This window comes from Corvus moneduloides, chromosome 4 (genome assembly GCF_009650955.1).
Source record: "Corvus moneduloides isolate bCorMon1 chromosome 4, bCorMon1.pri, whole genome shotgun sequence".
Lineage (NCBI taxonomy): Eukaryota > Metazoa > Chordata > Aves > Passeriformes > Corvidae > Corvus > Corvus moneduloides.
Window position 1 is genome coordinate 21,283,737 of NC_045479.1, and position 19,480 is coordinate 21,303,216.

The 19,480-nt window shown below is 41.8% G+C and overlaps 1 protein-coding gene across 1 annotated transcript; it reads left to right on the top strand.

Annotated features, from left to right (window-relative positions):
- Positions 1-1,123: 1,123 nt before the first annotated feature.
- On the top strand, positions 1,124-19,015 carry PWP1 (PWP1 homolog, endonuclein). The gene is made up of 15 exons (XM_032106036.1): positions 1,124-1,248; positions 1,330-1,388; positions 3,661-3,818; positions 4,234-4,319; positions 5,855-5,951; positions 7,510-7,620; positions 8,366-8,496; positions 9,063-9,136; positions 11,240-11,336; positions 12,217-12,278; positions 14,037-14,148; positions 15,453-15,543; positions 15,922-16,043; positions 16,540-16,645; positions 17,358-19,015. Exons 1-15 carry the CDS (start codon positions 1,183-1,185, stop codon positions 17,471-17,473), a joined length of 1,488 nt encoding a protein of 495 aa, XP_031961927.1. The 5' UTR covers positions 1,124-1,182; the 3' UTR covers positions 17,474-19,015.
- Positions 19,016-19,480: the final 465 nt, after the last annotated feature.

The window sequence follows — 19,480 nt, forward strand, 5'->3', positions numbered from 1 at the left end:
TCACAAAACTTCCCTCAGAATCTGGAGGAAGACTGACTGTCAAACTGCAGCCGATTCACGCGTGGGAGAACAAGGATTTCTTGAACACTGTTAAGAGAAGATGGCCAGCAAAGCAAATACAGCCCAGCAAAAAGGCAAGCATGCCAAAATGCAGGATTGCAGTTAGGACTAGGATGTCCATGTCACAGGGTGCTACAAGGAAGAGCTAGAAGGAAACAACTTTGGTCTTGGTATGTTTATGTCTACATTAGGACAAAACACAGCATACTGGTGAAATGAACGGGGTAGTGAAGAAGTAGTAGTATTTTGACAGATTTTTATTTGTCTCTCATGCCAGAACCACAGAAGAATCAGGATAAAAAATTATGAAAATGCCACAGTGGTGTTGTCTAGTGACATGTGGATGGAGTAACAAGGCCATTTGATCTGCCAAGATGAAGTTCATCTGCCGAGTTGAGAAACGCTCGTTCCTCTACCTCAGCTTCCCATCCGTGTACTCTGCACTGAATCAAGATTCCAGTGATGGAAACAGCAGTGATTTCTGCATGTTAATAAGAGTACCTTCCTGTACATTCCAGCTGGCATTTTATCCATTTCCTCTGATTTAATGAGTTACCTCGTGTAGGAGGGCAAAAAGCAGCCGCTCCTGAGGAGACGCCGAGCCCTCACGACTCCCTGCACCTCCCTGTTGCCATTGACTCTGTGCACTGGTCTCTTTTCGTTGGATAAGATTTAGGGACCAGTAACAAAAAAGGCCTTCCTAAACTTCTCATTTCGGTGGGTTGCCGCTGGGATATTTCAGTGGAAGTGAACAGCGGGCAGGGCAGGTCTCTCCTAGCGCGTTAGGGAGGCCGTGACCCAGTGCAGGGAGCGGAGGGCTTGAAGGTTGTACTCGGTGATCTCCGAGGCTTTATTCCAACCTAACTGATGCCGCGGATCTGCGCGAATCCCGGATACGGGGCGGTGCCAGCGCCCCATCCCCGTGAGGCGACAGCGCCCGGCCCCGCCCCTGCAGGCCCCGCCCCATCCGCGTGGGCTCGCCCCGGCGCCCGGGGATGACGTCACGCGGCGGGACCGCCTCCTCCGCCGCTCCTCGGCGCTGCGGGCGGGCCCTGCTCTCGTGACGTCACTCGGGCGCGCCCGGCCGCTCGCACGTGTGGCGGTGAGCGGGGCGCTGCCGCCATGAGCTGCCCGGTGCCTTGCGCCGCCTGGGTGCGGCGCGGCGTGGCCAAGGAGACGCCCGACAAGGTGGGGCCGGGGCTGGGATCGCGCTGAGGGACCCCCGCCCGCCCCCGCAGCCGCCTTCACCCCTCTGTGTCCGCCCCGCAGGTGCAGCTCAGCGAGGAGGAGCTGAAGGGTCTCATCGAGGAGGCGCAGGAAAGGCTGGGGTGAGCCGGGGCAGCGGGAGGGACGCGCCGCGTCTCCGGGCTCTGCTGGTACGCGGCTGGAGCCCCCCGGGCCCGGCCGCTCACAGAGCTATGGAGGGGAGGGGGCGTCCCGGGCGCGGGGGGAGCGCAGGCCGGGGGCTCCAGGAGCGGCCCGGGGAGCAGCAGCGAGGAGCGGAGACCGGCAGCAGCCAGCACGAGTTCCTCCTGGGACTCCTCCTGGGACTCCTCCTGGGACTCCTCCTGGAGCTCCCCGTGCCGAGGGAGCCTGGCTTCCGGGAGGGTGGGCGGTCCGGGGGGCGAGCGGGGGAACATCGGATGGAGCCGATCCTGCCGTCGTCGTGGCCATGACAACACGGTTGCGTTCCCATGGGGTTCCTCAGGTGTCAGCTGCGGGCGGTCAGGCTGGAGCAGCATTTCGGAGCCTGGCGCTCTCTGGAGCTGCTGTTCCCGCCTACAGTGAGAATTAAGGCGCTGGGTTTGTACCCGTGGATGCTTTGGAGACGTGGCAAACCGAGATGAGAGTCCCAAACTGACTGGGAAAAAGTGGTGCTGAGGGTGGGACAGGACATTCTAGGTCTGGAGGCCACGGTGGAGATCAGAGTGATGTGGTATTTGTGCTTTGGTAAAAAGGGCAAAACATCACTCAGGGGTGTGTTTATGGTTCACAGGTAAAACTAGAGACATCACAGCTCTCCCCTCAGCACTGAGAGCCCTTAGTTATGTAGCTGTGTTAAGTTTTGTCACTCTGCTTTTAAGAAGAATGTATTTACAAAAACCATAAGTGACATATTAAGGAAAAACGATCTACAGAAGACAAGAAAGAAAGTCTCTCTTTGGTCTAGAAAAAATAAGGGATTGGGATCTCACTTCATCTTCTGGGCTTTTTCTGATAGATCTGTTCATAGATTAAGGCTTCTGAGTGTTTTGGCTGTGTAGGGTGTGTGGTTGTGCCACGGTGTGTGTGGTTGAACAGATGCAACAGGTAGCAGAAAAAGTTTTTGTAGTTGGATGAGTATTATCCACCCCATTTCTGTTGGATGTATCAGTGACACTCTTGCTGAATGGAGTGTATCATCCCAGAATGTCTTTTATTCTGGTTTTTTTCTGGTTTTGGTTATTTGATGGTTTCAAAATTATCTTAAACACTTGGAAGATTCTCACTTTATGTTATTTACTTAACTGATTAATGTTCCTGTTTTCTGTGGACTTGTTTCCCCTTTCTATGTGTAAACTTTTGGAGTTTTGAGTGATTTCCTTTCTTTTGCAATTTCAAAAGCATGGAAGGATTTGAGGTGTTGTTTTTTATGCATTCTGTAAAACTTCAGGATGGAAATTTGAAGACCATCTGAAACAACTGATCTATTTATAATTTGTTGTACTTTGTAGAATTTTTTGCAACACTTCACTTTTTTCCCTGTGCAAAGATCACAAATCAAACTTGGATTTAGTTATTTTATTTAATTATCTTGCTACTTGTCTCTAGTTATGTTGTTAATGTGAAGTGTTTATTTTACTGAGCAAATCAGGAAAATTAGGTTTCTGCTATTTAATTTAGAAACTGTATCTGAGAACTGCCTTGGCTCGTTACCGCTTGGGAATTTTGCGGGCCGAAGGACAGAAATACAGTGTGTTCATGAGGGATGAGTTCCTGTGGAGCATGCTCCCTTGGGACACCTTGGCTCTTTTGTTAGCTTCTCAGCCAGTGCTTAATGTACACTGTTTAATGTCTTGAACTCCTTGCATGCAGAATTGTTGCCACAAAGTTCTGAGTTTTTTTAGATGTTGCATCATTTACCCCATAAGAATAATTCACAGTATGTCCTTATCTAATGAATTCTATATTATTTTTACTTCACTTAAGTATGGGAAGTATGAGGAAATGAGGTCTTAAAAAGCTTGAAGAAGTGTAGAAATCCTCACGTGTGACAGTGCCTGTGAATGAGGGAAAAAAGGAAGGAATGACATGGACACGTGAATGCACAGAAGTGAGGCGGAGAGCATTATATCCACAAAAAACCTGTAAGAGAAAGGGACTTAGACACACCATTTACCTTGTTGAGGAAAACTTATGCCACATTTTGTCACAACAACTTTCAAGGAATAACTTTCTCTGAGTGCCTTGTATTTTGAGAAAAGATACAGAAGGAGTGAATGGATTTGGAAATTTTTGGCGTAAAGACTTGACACCCATGTGAGCAGCTAGAACTGCGTGCTGCAGCAGCACTGTGGAAGCATTCTGCGTGTCTTCTCAGGGCTGTGTATCTTTCCACAGGGATGCTGCTGGTGACAGTGGTGAAAGCCAGACAGCACATGACACGAATGCACCCGTTCCTGGCAGCAGCACTAAGTCTTCCCAAAACAATGAGGAGCTGTCTGATCATGAACTGGATGAGTACGATTTGGACAATTACGATGAGGAGGAATACACGGGTAAGAAAAATCTGTGTGTCAGATGTGCAGAGTGTAAGTGAAGAAGCTTTCCACTTCTTGTCGTACTTAAGACCTTAATATCCTAAAGCTAGACAGTGTTAAGTTTCAGATGCTGGAAATTCACATTTGCTTGTCCTATCCTGGGAAGTCATTTAGTGAGGGAAGCAGTTCAGTGTCCCCCTCCCTGACACAAGAACCAAGAGCATGTTGGAAAGGTCACTGTATCTGCTGTAGTGCTGGAGCAGAGCAGCAGAAGTCCCTGAAAGCAATTTATCTCACTGAGGTTTGGAACTTGGAAGTCCATTTAGCTCACTCCTGATGTTTTGCTATACAGGTAACACAGGTATTGGTACAGGAGTTTCTAACTTTGCCTGTTACTGACATGTATAAAAAACGTTCTGAAATTCCCATCCAGGTGTTTTAAAACTTGGAGACTCTTTGGCAACTCTGGCAGTATATGGGAGCAATGAAAACGATCCTTACATCACTCTAAAAACCACTGTAAGTACTTAAAGAATGTTAAATACCTTAAAAAGCATAAACTTAAAAATCAGTTAAATTTTCCACTCTGCCTCGAGGTGTGTAAGTGCTTGCAGTCCTTTTTCAAAGGTGTGCCAGATTTTTTATTGGATGGTGCTCTTTTCTTTTAAGGAGTGGTCTTTGTGCAGTTCCTTCTTTCTGTCCCTTTTGCATTTAAGTGAGAGGTTAAGGTGAACTGGCTCCTTTACTTAAACCATGCACTTCTGTACATGGAGAGGTTTTTCACCTGCCTAGTAGGACACAGAAAACACTTGAAGAAATAACAAGTCTCAAGCCACTAGTGGCCAAAATTAGAAAATTTCCCTGATTGCAAGAGTCTTGCACCTTCCACCAGTTTGTGTTAAAAAATCAGGCTAAGGTGGACTCAGGCAATGTGTCAAATTAAGGATTTGGCATGAGGAAATACCCCTCCATTAAGCCTAGATGGACAGCATTTTATATATATGTCCTTATATATATGTATATATAGATATGTGTATATATATGTAAAATACTGTGTTGTTGGCTGCTTCTATCTGTATTAGTTTCCACTATGAGATGGGGAGCATCTTTGCAGAAGCTGGGTTTGTAGATATACAGAAAATGAACACCTTTTTCTCAAGCCCTTCTTCCTATGCTCAAGTTCTTTCCCCAAATTCTGAAAGTTCCTCAGCGTGAATTTTCTGTTGTCTTTTGGTATTTGCTACTGGAACTGTTGAAGACTAAGTATTGTATAACCTTAAGTTAATTCAGAGAATTGCAGGACTTGATTGAATTCAAATGTTGAAGTATGCTTGAAGTGAATAAAAAAGAAATAAAAAGCTTGCAATGAGAAGTCCGAAAAGTCTTGTATGTGTTGCAGATTGGAAGGATGGTGCTCTGCATAAGATTATTGACTTATGGACAGTTCTTAATTTTTCACTAACAAAAATTCCCAAGTTCCTTCCACTCCTCATTAACAGTGAAAATTAGATGAGAGGTTACATCTGTTCTGGTACAGCTGAATGCCCAGCAGAGCTGTAGGCAGCCCTTTTTGGGAAATATTTTCCAGGAAGTAGACAGTGGAATTATTTCCTGTATGTGAGGAGCAGCTGCAGCATCGTTATTGGGTAAAATGCTGTTATATTATGTAAGTGGTCAAGGCACAGGAGCACAAGGGAAATAACCTTTGTGGGCTCCTGGTGGTGATTTTCTTTTCAGCAATCAGGTGTATCATGATAGCCTTGAAATATGGTTTCATTTTTGATAATTAAACACCTCTACAAATCCACCTAGGTTCACATAAAAGTCCTTCAATCTAATTTAATGACTATTTACTCTCCCCAGGATCAGGTCTGGTTCCTGCCTTTCTCTGTTTAGCACCATAAGATGGTTTTAGGTGGGTGGGCATCGAGGTGTTGGATTTTGAGTGTTCAGTTGTGGTTCAAATTTACTGATTCCACCTTTTGAACATGTGTAGTTTTGGTTTTTTATGTGCAGTGCTTCACGGCCCTTGTCCTCTCCTTTTTGCTGTTCAGGAGCAATATGAACAGGAGGACTTCTTGATTAAGCCCAGTGACAATCTTGTCCTTTGTGGAAGAGTTGATAAAGACTGCTGTAGTTTGGAGGTCCATGGTGAGTAAAATAGGGTTTGTTCTTTACAGTGAACATGGGGAATGTCTTGCCTAGCATGTGCCATGTGGCTGTGTTGAAGAGGGAGTGGGCTGGCTTTGGGAAGGATTTTTCTCCCCTTCTGCCTTGTGTTTTGTCCTTTTCCACGTCATGGTGCTTTAGCTGCTTTCCAGGGCTGCAGTATTTGCTGTGCTGTGCTGTTACTTAGGATAAATAACATATAAAGGATAGCTTGCCTCTTTCAGCCTGCATAGCAAGTCCTTTCCTTATTTCATTTCTTAAAACATTTAGAAAATACTATGGCATTTTTAGTCTCTGAACATAACACTCTTCATTCTGGTCTTGCTTTCCATATCCTGCAAGCATCCTCTAGTGGTTTGTTGTTTTGGGGTTTTTTCTTTAGCTTTCTCCTTGCTTCTTTAAATGGGCTTCCCACTGCTAGGACTAGAAGAACCAGCGCCCTTACCATCATGGTTTAGAAGAGATAGGGCCTGAATACTGCTTGTTCTAGCCATAGGTTTAATTTTGCTGTGTAAAAGATTTTTCTGTTGCAGCCAATGAATACTACTGAATGTGCTGAAATTACCATCTTTTCTTACTGTGGTTCTTTTTGGGAATGTTTCTGGCTGCTTGTGCTGTGGTCCATGTTTCTGTAGGCAAAGTATTTCATTTTAACCAACCAACATTACCAAAATGCGTGAAAGCATCTCTTCAGATACCAGCATGTGGCATTTTCTGTGTCTGGAGGGGTTTACAAATTTTATTAACTGTAAGTTTATACCCAATATAAACTTACAAAACAATAGCAAAGGCTTCTGCAGTTTCTAAAATTGCATAACCTTGTCTTAGTTGATTACTAAGACAACTTATTTAACTGGAGACTTCAGTTAGTATCTGAACATCTGTCACATGCACTTAGAAGTAGCACTGTGATTTTGTGTGTGACAGTAAGATGTCATTAAAATAATGAACAGGTTTTCTCTGCTGTCCAATTGGTAAATTATTTTATTATAAGGAGAAAAATAGCTGGCTGCAGGGAATTTGTGTTTAGTATATGGCTGCTTTACCAAACTTTTCCTGTATCTCAGTTACCACCTGCTAAAGGTAAGTCCTTCTGACCTCTTCACCTTCCTCTGGTTTGTCCTTTTATCTTCGTTTTCCCTTCAATTTAATATGGAGTAATTTTTTAAATTGCTAATCCTGTAAAATGAATGTATCCTGATGTAGAAAGTGCTGGATGTGGAGCATGTATTATGAAGAGACCTTACCAACAAAGTGGTTTGGTATGCTGGGGATAAAGTATTGAACCTTTACTGAACTTGTCACTTCTTTAGCTGAAGTACACGGGAGAATGTTTATTTTGTGTAATTCTCTGCAGTATGACATTTGTACCTGGAGGGTCTGGCCTCTGCTGTAAAACTCTGAACACTCTGTGAATTTACCTTCTACATCTCCTTGACAATTTAGTTCTTGCCACAACTGCCTTTTGTAAAGTGACCTGTTTAGAGTTGTTTGCTTTCCCTCTTCACCGATGTCTTGCATAACTTTAATTATTTTTCAGTTTATAATCATGAAGAGGACTCATTTTATGTACATCATGACATTATCTTGCCTGCTTACCCTCTGAGTCTGGAGTGGTTGAATTTTGATCCTAGTCCAGATGAATCAACAGGTAAATTACAAAGGATACTCTAAGTGTCCAGTTAAAGAATTTTTGCTTGAAAAGCATGTAAGTGTAATGTTGTCACTAAATAATTTCTTCCTGTGGTACAAAGAGAAATAAAATCAAGATGTTATATCAAGATAATACTGACTTGAGATAACGAAGATGTGAATATTAGGTATTTTTGCTTGGTGATACAGTCATCTTAGTCATGCTGCTGTAACATGATTTTACTAAAATACTGATTTTATTAGAAACAGTTAGCAGACCAGAGCAATCTCTAAAATTGCTTTATTTTCTGTTTGCAAATGAAAGGTTGCTTTTGTTCCATCTCTTTATGTCCAATGCTGTTAATGAAATGTAAACTGTAGCAAAATTTATATATATTTATGTATTTAGTAACATTTTTCCTGTGTTTCACAGACACTTTTTTTTTCCATAGTACAGGGGATGTGGTTTAGTTTTGGTTTGTTTTTTCCTTTAAAAACAAACTAAACATGCAACTTTATACAGCTTATTTGAATAGTTACTTGTACTGAAGGGGAAGGAGAGCAAGCAAATTTTTTTCTGTCAACATCTTCTGTCAGCTGATATTTTTAAGTTGCTCCTTGCCAGTTATAAACATAAAAATGTTCAAATAGAAGATTCTGGCACACAAGTTTTACTTAACCAAAGAAATAAGCAACAGCTGGGTTGCCAAATATGCTGTTTCATAACTAAATAAATGTGGTTGCATTTGGGTTTTTGTTTGTAGGAAATTATGTTGCAGTGGGTAACATGACCCCAGTCATTGACATTTGGGACCTTGATGTAGTAGAATCCTTGGAACCAGTCTTTTCTCTTGGAGGCAAGAAAGAGAAAAAGAAGAAAAAGAAAGGAAAGAAAGTAAGTGTTGCAAAATTGTTTACCTGGTGGGATGGAGGAGATTTAGAGCAGGGATAATGCCTTTTTTTTCCACCCTACAATATTTGAAATGCTAATTGTTCTCTAAATAACTAAAGCCTGGAATTAAGAGCAGAACAGGAATGGGGTGGTGTCCCAGTAAACTTTGAATCTCAACTATTTAAAATTAGAAGTTGCAGGAACTGGCAGTTACAAGGACCCAAAGCTCAGTTAATTGGGAGGAGAGAGAGGGATCTGCCAGGAGTGCTTAGAAAGAAGCTGAAGAAGTTGCACATTAGCTGGAAATAATGAGGTTTCTTTTACTAGCCTGAAGGGAGTAACCAGTTCTGTAAACCCAGCAGCTGGAGCAATCTGCAGTCTGGGGTAGGAGGCAGGGTGCAGGTGGCGCAGAGAGAGTTCTCTCAAAAGCTGTGTTGCAGCAAGTGAGAGTAATTTAATATGAAGTTGTTTGTGAAGGCTTTAGGGAATTCATACTAATGTGGACTAATGCTTGATTTGCATTGAAGCTGTAATTTTCCAAAGTCTGTTTATGTCATTTGTGTGTACAGAGTTTATCTTCAGAAGGGACTGTGGAAGGACATACTGATGCTGTGCTCGATCTTTCATGGAATAAACAAAGCAGGTAAAAGAATACTTGAATAACAGTGGATATTACAAAATTGCAGTCTTAATTAGGCATACAATTTTCACACAAAATCCAAAAACGTGAAAGCACTGCTGAAATTAATGCATTCTTAAAAATACACCCCTGTTTTTTTCACTAGAGCTCTTGATTTAGATTTTTTTTTTAGAATACTTGTATATTGCTGCAGGTCACTTTTGATTTGCAGGTTGTCCAGATGAAGGCAGAGCAAAGGTGGGTGTGAACCATTTGATAAATTGTCTGCTTTTCACTTGTTCAAACTGGAGAAGCAGAAGGGCTGCCCTGAGCTATGCTGATCTGCCAGTGGCCTAAACCACCTTTCAACAGAGACAAGTAGATTTATAGAAGGAAGTCCTTGCTATTCTGTTTTTTTTCCTTCTGGCTTTTGCCCCAAAGCTGTGAACAGAAAAGAGAGTGTAAAAGCCCTAATAGCACAGTTACAGAAATGCCTCTAGGCAGAGAAATTCCCTGTGGCCTGAATGAACTAGAAATGAAGTGCTGCTATTGAAGCAAGACAAGGCTGGCCCATCTTGGGGCAGAGGTCAAGGACAATGTGCTGACTGAAGTAAAGATGCTGCTGGTTTTTTAGCACTTAAGTGGTTGTTAACAGTTCATCTGTCAGAGGATCCTCAGCAGGGGTCTTGAAACTGCTTCAGTCAGACACAGGCTGGGTTTTTTTTTTTTAATTTATTTTCCTGCTGTCATAAGTGCCTCTGCCTTTGAAGAGGTACACAGTCAACTGCATATTCTGATGAGCAGGTGTGAGCCTTCACTTGTAATGCTTTCTTATCTAGATACTGATGAAAAAAACACCCACACAGATCTCAGTAAATGTATATAAATTGCACTCTTAATTTACAGGGTAGTGTCTGTTGTTTTTAAATTACACAGGTATGCACAGAGTGTGCACAGTGATCTGTCCATCACTCTTCCAAAAGAGTAGCTTTCATGTACCTAGGAATGGTTGTCTGGTGATAATATAGAGACAAGTATTAAAAAAAAATATGGCTTCAATAGTTCAAAATGCATAATTCTGTAATGTGCTGAGTTACAAATTCATTGGTACTGGTAGATCTTTCAGGAAATTAAACCAGCCCTGAAGTGGGCAGCTTATGGACAAAACAAGGAACTCTTTGGAGCAGCTTATATATAAAATGTTTTATTGTTGTTTCTTTCTCTTAAGCAAGGCATGTTGTGACAGCTCTCTACAAATAACCTTCTGCCTTTAGGTCACAGTGGTGTTACTGTGAAATGTTCTTACAGCCTTCACTATGCATTTTCTTAACTTTCCCTTGTAACGTTGCTTGGGAAAACAGCATTTCCAGGAGAATGTTAACTCTTTCAGTCAGAAACACTTGGTTAATATAAAAAGGGGAGGGGGGAGCAGTTTCAATCAGAAACAACATGTTGAGGTAATAAATCTGATTTTAAGAGTAGTGAAGTGATTGTAGGAATTGAAATGTGTGTTTTACAGGCATTTGGGGACCTTTTTTTGGTTTTTTTTCTGATCAAAGTTTTAAGCTGTGTTTATTGTTCTTAACATAATTGGTCAAATTTAAGTTGAAATGTGGGGTTTGTAAACGAACTGAAATTTTAGTGGTTACTTTCAGCAGTCCACAAAGGGCGTAGTGTTGGGTCTTCAGTAGGTGTATAAACAGATATTAGAGAGCAAAATATTTCACAAACAGGTTTGTCAGGCTCTTGGCTGCTTGCATATGCAAACAGAATGAAGTAGCATAGGTAATGTTTAAAAATACTATTTAATGTCAAAGGAAAGAATGTGCTTCAAAGCCTTTATTACTTTGTTTTGTTAGAGAAATTTTCGAGTAAATGGTATTTTAAGTAATGCCAGGGGAAATAGAAGCAGAACTGTCATTGTTGTAAGTGTTCTACTAATGTAATGTAGCCTATTTGTAATCTTTACTTATAATTTAGAATTGCCTTCAGGGAGTTATCCCTCAGGCTTGAGAGAAATAATCTATAGACCACAGTGTACTTGTTCTCAGAATTGGGCTCTGTGTGTATTTTGGATTTTTGTATCTGTAGAAAGAGTTTTAAAACTGATTTTTGATCCATTCTCAGGAACGTTTTAGCAAGTGCCTCTGCTGACAACACAGTGATTTTGTGGGACATGGCTGTGGGTAAGCCAGCAGCCAGCCTGACACTACATACAGACAAGGTATGGAATAATTCCTGTGTTTCTTCCACTGTAGAATACAGAGAAAAATGTAACTGCAGTTTTTCATTAGCTGCTTGGTAGTGAACCCTCAGAACAACAATGCTCTAATTTTCTAACTGTGCAGAATTGTTTGAATTTATGAATTAGTTGCTTTTGCAAACAGCACTGTATTTGCTTTTAAAAATGTTATTTAATTTATCTTTTAGAAAGTTAACAAATACTTGTTACAGTTTTCAAAATACCTTTTGTGTGACAGCCCTAATGGTGGGGAATACAGTATTTCTGGTATAAGCTGCAAAAATAGATGTCTGAGCATAGGTCAAACTGTAGCTCTCTCTTAAGGGAACAATGAGTGTCAGTTACAGTTTGTTCTAGGTGAAAAAGGTTTAAAATAAATGATACTAAAATACCATAGTGATGGGTACTTCAGAAATGAATTAATCTCAAATTAATCTCAGTAATTAAAATGTGAAAGCTAGTTACAGCTGTAACCTTATTTTGCTGCTAACAAAGTCACTGCCCTTGACAAACTCCTGATTTTCATTTTTTAACATCTGCTTTTTTCCCCAAACGGGAAGCAGATAATCTTTTACCTCCTCCAGCTTTTTTTTAAAAATTATTATTAATATCTAGGGCAGAAAGGGGGCATGGGGTTCTGTTCAGTCAAATTATATTGGAAAATACCTTGTTTTCACGAGGTGGGGTTATTTGAAGTAATGTGCATCTCTTGTGCTGTTTTTTGAGCAATCTCAGCATCAAGTAGCTTAATAAGAGGGTTTTTTGGGGAGGACTGTGTGCTGGCTTGGGGGAGGGGATGGTTGTGCTTTGCTCCAAGAAAGTTCCTGTCTATGTGTGTTATATAAAATCTTGCATTATCTAGGTGCAGACATTGCAATTCCACCCGTTTGAAGCCCAGACCCTCGTTTCTGGATCGTTCGATAAGTATGTCAGGGTAATGTTTTCACACGTTGCACTTAGGGAGGCTATTCCTATTCAGTTAAGCCTTGTGTTTTCTTTCTTTTTTTTATTTTTTATAACTCTGCCAGTTTGAATAATGCTGTTATTTTTTTCCAGCAAGGAAGCCAGGTTGGTATGTGGCCAGGATGTGGTTTTCCTTACCTCTTTTTCAGAGGTAGCAAATGCTTTAACCATCTGGACTGACATTTTCTGTGCCAGGTGTCTGCTTGCTCCAAACCGAATTTATTTCTTAATTTGGCCTTATGGCATTTCCTTCATTGGGAATGTGTCACTGTTTATTCCTGTGAAAATTTGCCCAGGTTTTGCCAGCCAGTAAGGCCAGGGTGGAGGCATGAGGCACATTAAAATCCCAGTTCTCTCCTTCCAGCCTCTATAGGCACAGCCACAGTGTAATGAGCTGTCTCCTGTGATTGCAGCCTGGAGATGCTGGGAAATGGTTTGTGTCTGCACACTTGGACTACTCTGTAGCTGCCAGTTCTTGTAAGTCCTGCCAGCCAGAAAACTTCCTCTCTGTTCTCCCATCTCAATGGGATAACTTTAAAATTTTGTTCTATCACCATGATTTTCTTACGTTGATTTTTTAATTCTGCTTTTAAGGCTTTGACCTTATGTTAAAATAATTCACAGACTTGCCAGTCTTTAGCCAAGCCTTCGAGTTCTCTGGCTTCTGTTATGCTCTTGCTGCATCTGCTGCAGTGGAAGTATTGCAGGAGGACCTTTTGCTGTTGTTAGGAAGCTGCTTCTGTCTTTTTCCTGCCTCTCAACTTCCTTTGATAAAAGGAAGCATTAAGTCCAAACAGTAACCAGCTGCTGATCGTTTTTGCTGCCCCTTTGGTACCATGGACACTTCCAAACCACTGCGCTATCCATAAACTAATAGACTGCCCTTGTGGATTTTTCCTGCAAAGCCTTGCAGGACCACAGGCAATTCAGTGAACATTGGGAGATGTCTTCATAGGCTGAAAATCAGACTGTTAAAGAAACTGCTGTGTGTAAAATGTCTGGTAAAAGAGCTGGGAAACCTCCATCACGTTTAATTATAGGATAGAGTGGGAGGGGGTTACACTGAGGACGTTGATTGTGGTGAGATGGTGCTGGAGTGACATGACCACTCCTCCCTTGCATTTCCACCCAAGAGGTTTTTGAACTGGGACAGATTCTGCAGCCACCCAGCTGAGCACGTGCCTGTAAAGAATCCCAGAGGATCCACTAACTCCCATCCACTCTTTCTCCATTGTGGAGTGTTTCTCTTAACTATTTGTAAAGATTGTTGGGTTTTTAAAAATTATTTCTTTTTATTAAGCATATTTGAAAATGTATGAATATCTATGACAAAATTATTTCCTAATTAGTGCATCATTACATGACTTTACTGAAGTCTGTTCATAATTAAATTATATATTTGCATAATTATGGTCTGCTATGTGATAAGTATCTTATGTATTGAGTAAATTCAAGCTCTGCTTAGTTTCAATAGAGCGGCTGTTGGTAACCAAGATGAAACTCTGAAGCATATGGAAAAATCCCATGCTTATCTGCAAGATTTTAATCTGTTACTGAATTGGAAGACTAAGTAGTGAAGTTGTTTCCATTTAATATTTTAATTATAGTTTACATGGAGCTTCTGTAGATGCCAGTGGGAAAACAAACTATGCCATAAAGTGTTCTGCCCTGATTTTTTTTTTTTTTTTTAATTTTATTTCCTGTCCCTTTGTCCCCTAGATCAGCGGTGCTGTACGACTGCAGAAACCCCCAGGAGAGCCATCGAGTGTGGCGCTTTAGTGGTCAGGTTGAGAGAGTAATTTGGAATCATTTTTCACCTTGTCATTTCTTGGTGAGCACGTGCTTTTCTGCTCTGGTTGATTGTTGCCATGTCATTTAACGTGTATTTTAGTGTTCATAATGTTTCTGGATCAGAATGGAGCCGATGGACATTTGGATGCTTTGTGTTGCTTATGATAAAAATGTGGTCTGGGGGAGGATGTTTTTAGGTATTTTTTTCAGTATCTCTAGACCAGCTACTTACTTGGCATCTTCACTGTGACAGTAGAAAAGCTATTGATGCTGGTGCTTTTTCACTTCAGAGGTGGCATCTTAGTCATGTTGTTACAGTGTTCAGTGGCTCGGATATATTTTCCTTTGCGTAGTTGCTGTTGTGTTTCATGTAATGAAGCAATTGCAGGTGAGAAGTAGCTCATTAGAACGGCGATCCTGAATATTAATTCAGTGTTTCAAGTCAGCGCTAGAGGGCACTGTCCTCCCGGCTGGTACGGAGCGATCCACTCCTTTAGGCCGGAAAAGTCCTCTGAGATCGCGTCTAAATGTTAACCCAGAACTGCCAAGTCCACCACTAAACCATGTCCATAAGTGCCTGATATGCATGGCTTTTAAATACCTCCAGGGGTGGGAATTCCACCACTTCCCTGAACAGTGCTTGACGACCCTTTCAGTAAAGACATTTTTGCTAATGTCCAATCTAAACTACCCTGGTGCACCTTGAGGCCATGTTCTCTTGTCCTATTGCTTGCTACCTGGGAGAAGAGACCAACAGCCACTGAGAGTATAAAGTAAAAATATCTTGGTTTTACTGAGTTTCTTATAATAAAACTTTTTAACAGCGTTTAAAAACAAATCTTCTCTATTATCTCAGTGGCTGTAGAGTTCTCTGTCGCTGTGTGCACACAGCCAACAGAAGTGGCTGCTCAGCTCTGTTGGGTTTATGATGTGGATCTCTCCGGTATAATCACACTTAGCTTTGCACAGAACTATTAGGCAGCCAGCGATGGCTCCAAAAGCTTTGAACTGACAGTGAAGAGACTGAAGGCTCTGCATTTCATTGCCTGACCTGAGGGCCAAGCTTAGTGGGGCAACTCTCTTCAAAATACACTTTAAGAAATTTGCATGGGATTAAGACTTCGTGTCATCAGCGCAGCATAATTGAGGTTCACAGAACAGCTTGGGCACCAGCTGGGTGGAGTCTGACTTTGGGAGGCAGGCCTGGGAACAGTGTAACATGTCCTAGGGAGAAGCATCTGCCTCAGATCCCAGGGATTTACCAGAGGGTGGGTGTTACTTCATTGGAGTTTTTCCCCAAGCGAGTGACTGTGGCTGTTTGTTTTTTAAATGTGGTTTCCTTAGGCAAGCACAGACGATGGCTTTGTGTACTGCCTGGATGCTCGCTCTGATAAGCCCCTGTTTACTCTGAAAGCTCACGATGAAGAGGTGTCAGGTAAATTGCCTGTGTGTCCTTCTGTGTCCTGTTTGTCCCCAGTGGGCAAGGCACCTCTGAAGGATGCCTTAAGTCAGTAGGACTGAGGTGGTAGTGATTCCTTGTTTAACAAGTAAGTTGTGCATACTAATTGTGGTATCTGGCATGTGAAGCAAATCTCTGCTGAGGGGATTGGGAGGCGAAATAGGCCTGCATGGTTCCCTTGGCGCTCACTACAGGGACCAGTGGCAGCATGGAACTTTCATTAATGTTTTACTCCTTTGTTCTGGAATGGAGTTTAGTGTGAGGAGAATATTGGGGTTGTTCTCATGTCTTCACTTCAAAATGTATCCTTGTCTCTGTGAAATGGGGATTGCTGTTGCTCTCTTCATCTTCCAGGGCTACAACTAAGCAGTCAGATAAAAGGGTGCCTTGTGACATCATCTGCTGACAAATATGTGAAAATTTGGGATATCCTGGGAGACAGACCAAGTTTAGTCCATTCCAGGGATATGAAAATGGTATAGTAATTTTTATTTCTTGATTCTAAAAAGTTTTATATATAAACTATGTCTGCTTATTCTTTTTCTGTCTAGTTTGAATCTTGTTTTACTTAACGTCTCATAGGGAAAAATTAATAACATCTGTATATTCTGGCTAAATCATTCTCATTATAGTGCAATATTCCACATGGAATTGGCAGACTGCTTCCAAGCCTCAGACCCAAATTCCAGATACAATGCTCTGAGTAGAACTATGGCTGCATCAGCTTGCATCTATGACATTCAAGACAAAGATGTGATTAACTGTTCCTAATTAGTAGCTCTTGACTTTCATTTTGTGTCTTTACAAAGGAAGTTTTAGAAACTTAGGATTACACTTGTTAAAACTTGCTTGGTGAAAGTATTTTCAGGTGACAAATTCATTTGAGAATTTAAAAAAAAATTCTCTTCTTTCTCTTTCTTTCTTTCTTTCTTTCTTTCTTTCTTTCTTTCTTCCTTTCTCCCACCGTGCCAGGGAGTTCTCTTCTGTGCAGCTTGCTGCCCTGACTTCCCGTTTGTGTTTGCCTTTGGAGGAGAGCGGGAAGGGCTGCGTGTTTGGGATATAAGCAAGATCTCTGCAGGTAATGTTCTCATTTCTTTGAACGCTGTGGTTCTCCCCTTGCTTGCAGGGTGTATTTGTATTCAGTAATGTATTGTGACTCTGACAGAAAACTGTAGGTTAGTATTTTTCAATACTCCAAGACTGGCTGTATGGTCACATTTTCAGCTTCAAAAAATGTGGAGTTTTTTTAAATTGGAGAACTGCATGACATGATTTAACACCTGATTTCTTATAATACCTATGTTTTATTTTTTCATAATGTCCTTGGTGTGATATGGTATCATATTTTTTGAGTACTTACGGGAAGAAAAGTGAGCACTGGTTTTGGTCTAACTGGTTTTGATTGATACCTGTAACTAAGCAGCATGATTTTTTGGAGAAGGCTTTTAAGAGCCTGTTGGGAACCAGAGACTAAAACCAGAAATAAATTATTTAAATTCAATGATGTGCTCTTCAAACCTCATCAATTTTACAGTACTTAGGTACAGGAATGATGCAGAGGGAAACCTCTAGATGCTCTGGGGGAAAAATAACAGGGCTTGTAATTGAAGTATCATAGGCAGGCAATTGTTCTAACCTTTAAGCTTCAACTCCTTACTTGGGGTAAGGGGAAAAGCTTTGAAACCACACCAGGTTAGGCTTTCCATCCCATGGTGCTCACCAGGCTGTACCTGCTGTACTCCTCTTTCCCCTGGGAGAGTGACATGTAAGCAATCCCGTTTGTGTTGCAGTGAATGAAGTTTTTGGAAACAGAGAGAGGCTCATCCTGGCTACTGCAAACTCTGTGGCTTCCAGCTCCAGGGCCGGCAGTAGCAGCAACGATTTGGAGACAGCAATGGAATCATGATGGACCAAACATCAGCAAATCAAAGTAATTAATGGGACTACAACTAATGTGTATTGTACAAAGGCCCCTGCTTGGTGAGAGTTCATGGAAATTACTCTGGTGTCTTGCAGTCTGCAGGCTTCTTCATCTCAGAAGAAGATGGTGGTGTGGTTAAGCTCTAAGCGCCTGCCTCTATTACCAGCTCTGAAAGATTAAAGCACTTGCTTTAGCCTGAGATAATGATCCCTGAAACAGGGGCTACCGTATGTAAAGCAGATACATAAAATGAAACAGTCACTAGAAAAGCATTCTGTGAGTACAGAAGTTTGATGAATCCTGCAAAGACAGTTTTGTCTTTCACCTTCCAAGGGCATAAGGAAAAATATTTCACACAACAGTTGTGCAATAAATAAACAAAACCTGAGTTGAATTCGATTACAAGTGTAAATAGATAATTTATCCTTCATTTGATGCTAGGTTTACAGATTTTAAAATATCTTCCATGTAACTTTTTAAGAGTAGTTCTCAGGCAGTAAGTTGGAGTCTCCAAGCAGCATCCTGGAATGTATTTCTAACACTGATGTCACCAATATCAAACCAGAAATACCCTGGCTCTATCCCACAAGGACTGGGGGTTTCTTTTTCCAGGTTCCACAGCACCTGAAGCTTAGTGATGTTGCACATAGTATTGGGTTTTTCTTCACACTCCAGACGTGTTTCAAGAGAATTTGAACTGAAATAAGGAGCTGCTACTCAAGGAAGATGAGCGGCTGTCAAGATACAAAGTGAGGGTTGGGATCGCAGCTGGTCCCTGTTACTGGTGAAAAGCTGTGTTATGTTCTTAACTCTGCCCAGGCATTTCTGCCTGACACCTGAAGGCACAGAGGAACATAGTGAGTATCAAACCACCAACTTAAACGCTCTGTTTCCAGAATCACAAGCCTAATCAAGGGATGTGACTGAAACAGTTTCCTTGGGTTTATCATGTAACACCCACCTGCTTTACCTCAGGAACTTAATTGATGCTCTTACCTTCCCTTGAGCACTTGCCCTCTGCACACACTGAAGGTGTCTGCAGAGTGTTCCTGCTGCAAAAACACCCTGGGTATTAAATCCACTGATCCCAAAGCAGCTGTAGGATCATACTCATGGCTGCCAAGCTCTTCCCACTGCTTTCCACCCTAACTCACTGTAGTTCATTCTGGTGAGGTAAAGCAGGTACATTGTATCCCTGCAAACTGCAGATGGGGAAAAGGCAGGTCTGTAACTTTCATTCCTTGCCCTTGAGGGCAATTGGCTTCTTCTAAAGCTACTTCAGCTGTTTCTAGTCTGGTGAAGGTGTTCAGCATGGCTCTGCAGGAACCAAGAATATTCTGGATGTGTTGGGATTCCTGCTTCCATCCTGTCTCTGCCAAGCAGTAGTGAATGATGTGGGGCCAACAAATGAACAAATGCTTTGGTAAAGCTTGTGTAAGTACCAGAACCACCTCTGTTCAACTGCTCTCCATTGAAAATCTTCCCAGTTTTTCATAGCTTTAATTTTAAATAAATGCTTTGTGTTAAGCTCTTTGAGGGTAAGTGATTTATCTCTACCTCTAGTAATGTAATTGGCACTGTAGCTCTCAAAGTCACTTTTTGGTTTTGGAACAAGTTGCATTACTGGAAGCAACACACGTTTCCCTTGACTTACCAAGATCCCAGAACCTCCCTCTGGAGCTTTTTAGTCACATACTGATGTGAGGTAAGCATTTTCAGGTTTCAAGAACCCTGGGAGCTCTCTAGGAACTGCAGTGTACAGGGAGAGGTACAGCTGAGCTTGGGCCATTTAGGGCCAGAAGCAGAGCCTCTTTCCCAAGGGAACCTCCCCTTCCCTTGTTAGAGAACAGAGCACAGCTGAATCTTCTTTTGCAGCACAGCCAGAGGAGTGACACAGCAACTTTACAGTTCTTTAGCTGCCCCAGGTCATGGAGGTTCTCCTACACAGACCATGTCCCAGGAAAGCTTGGGAGAGGCAGATGATTAAAAAGT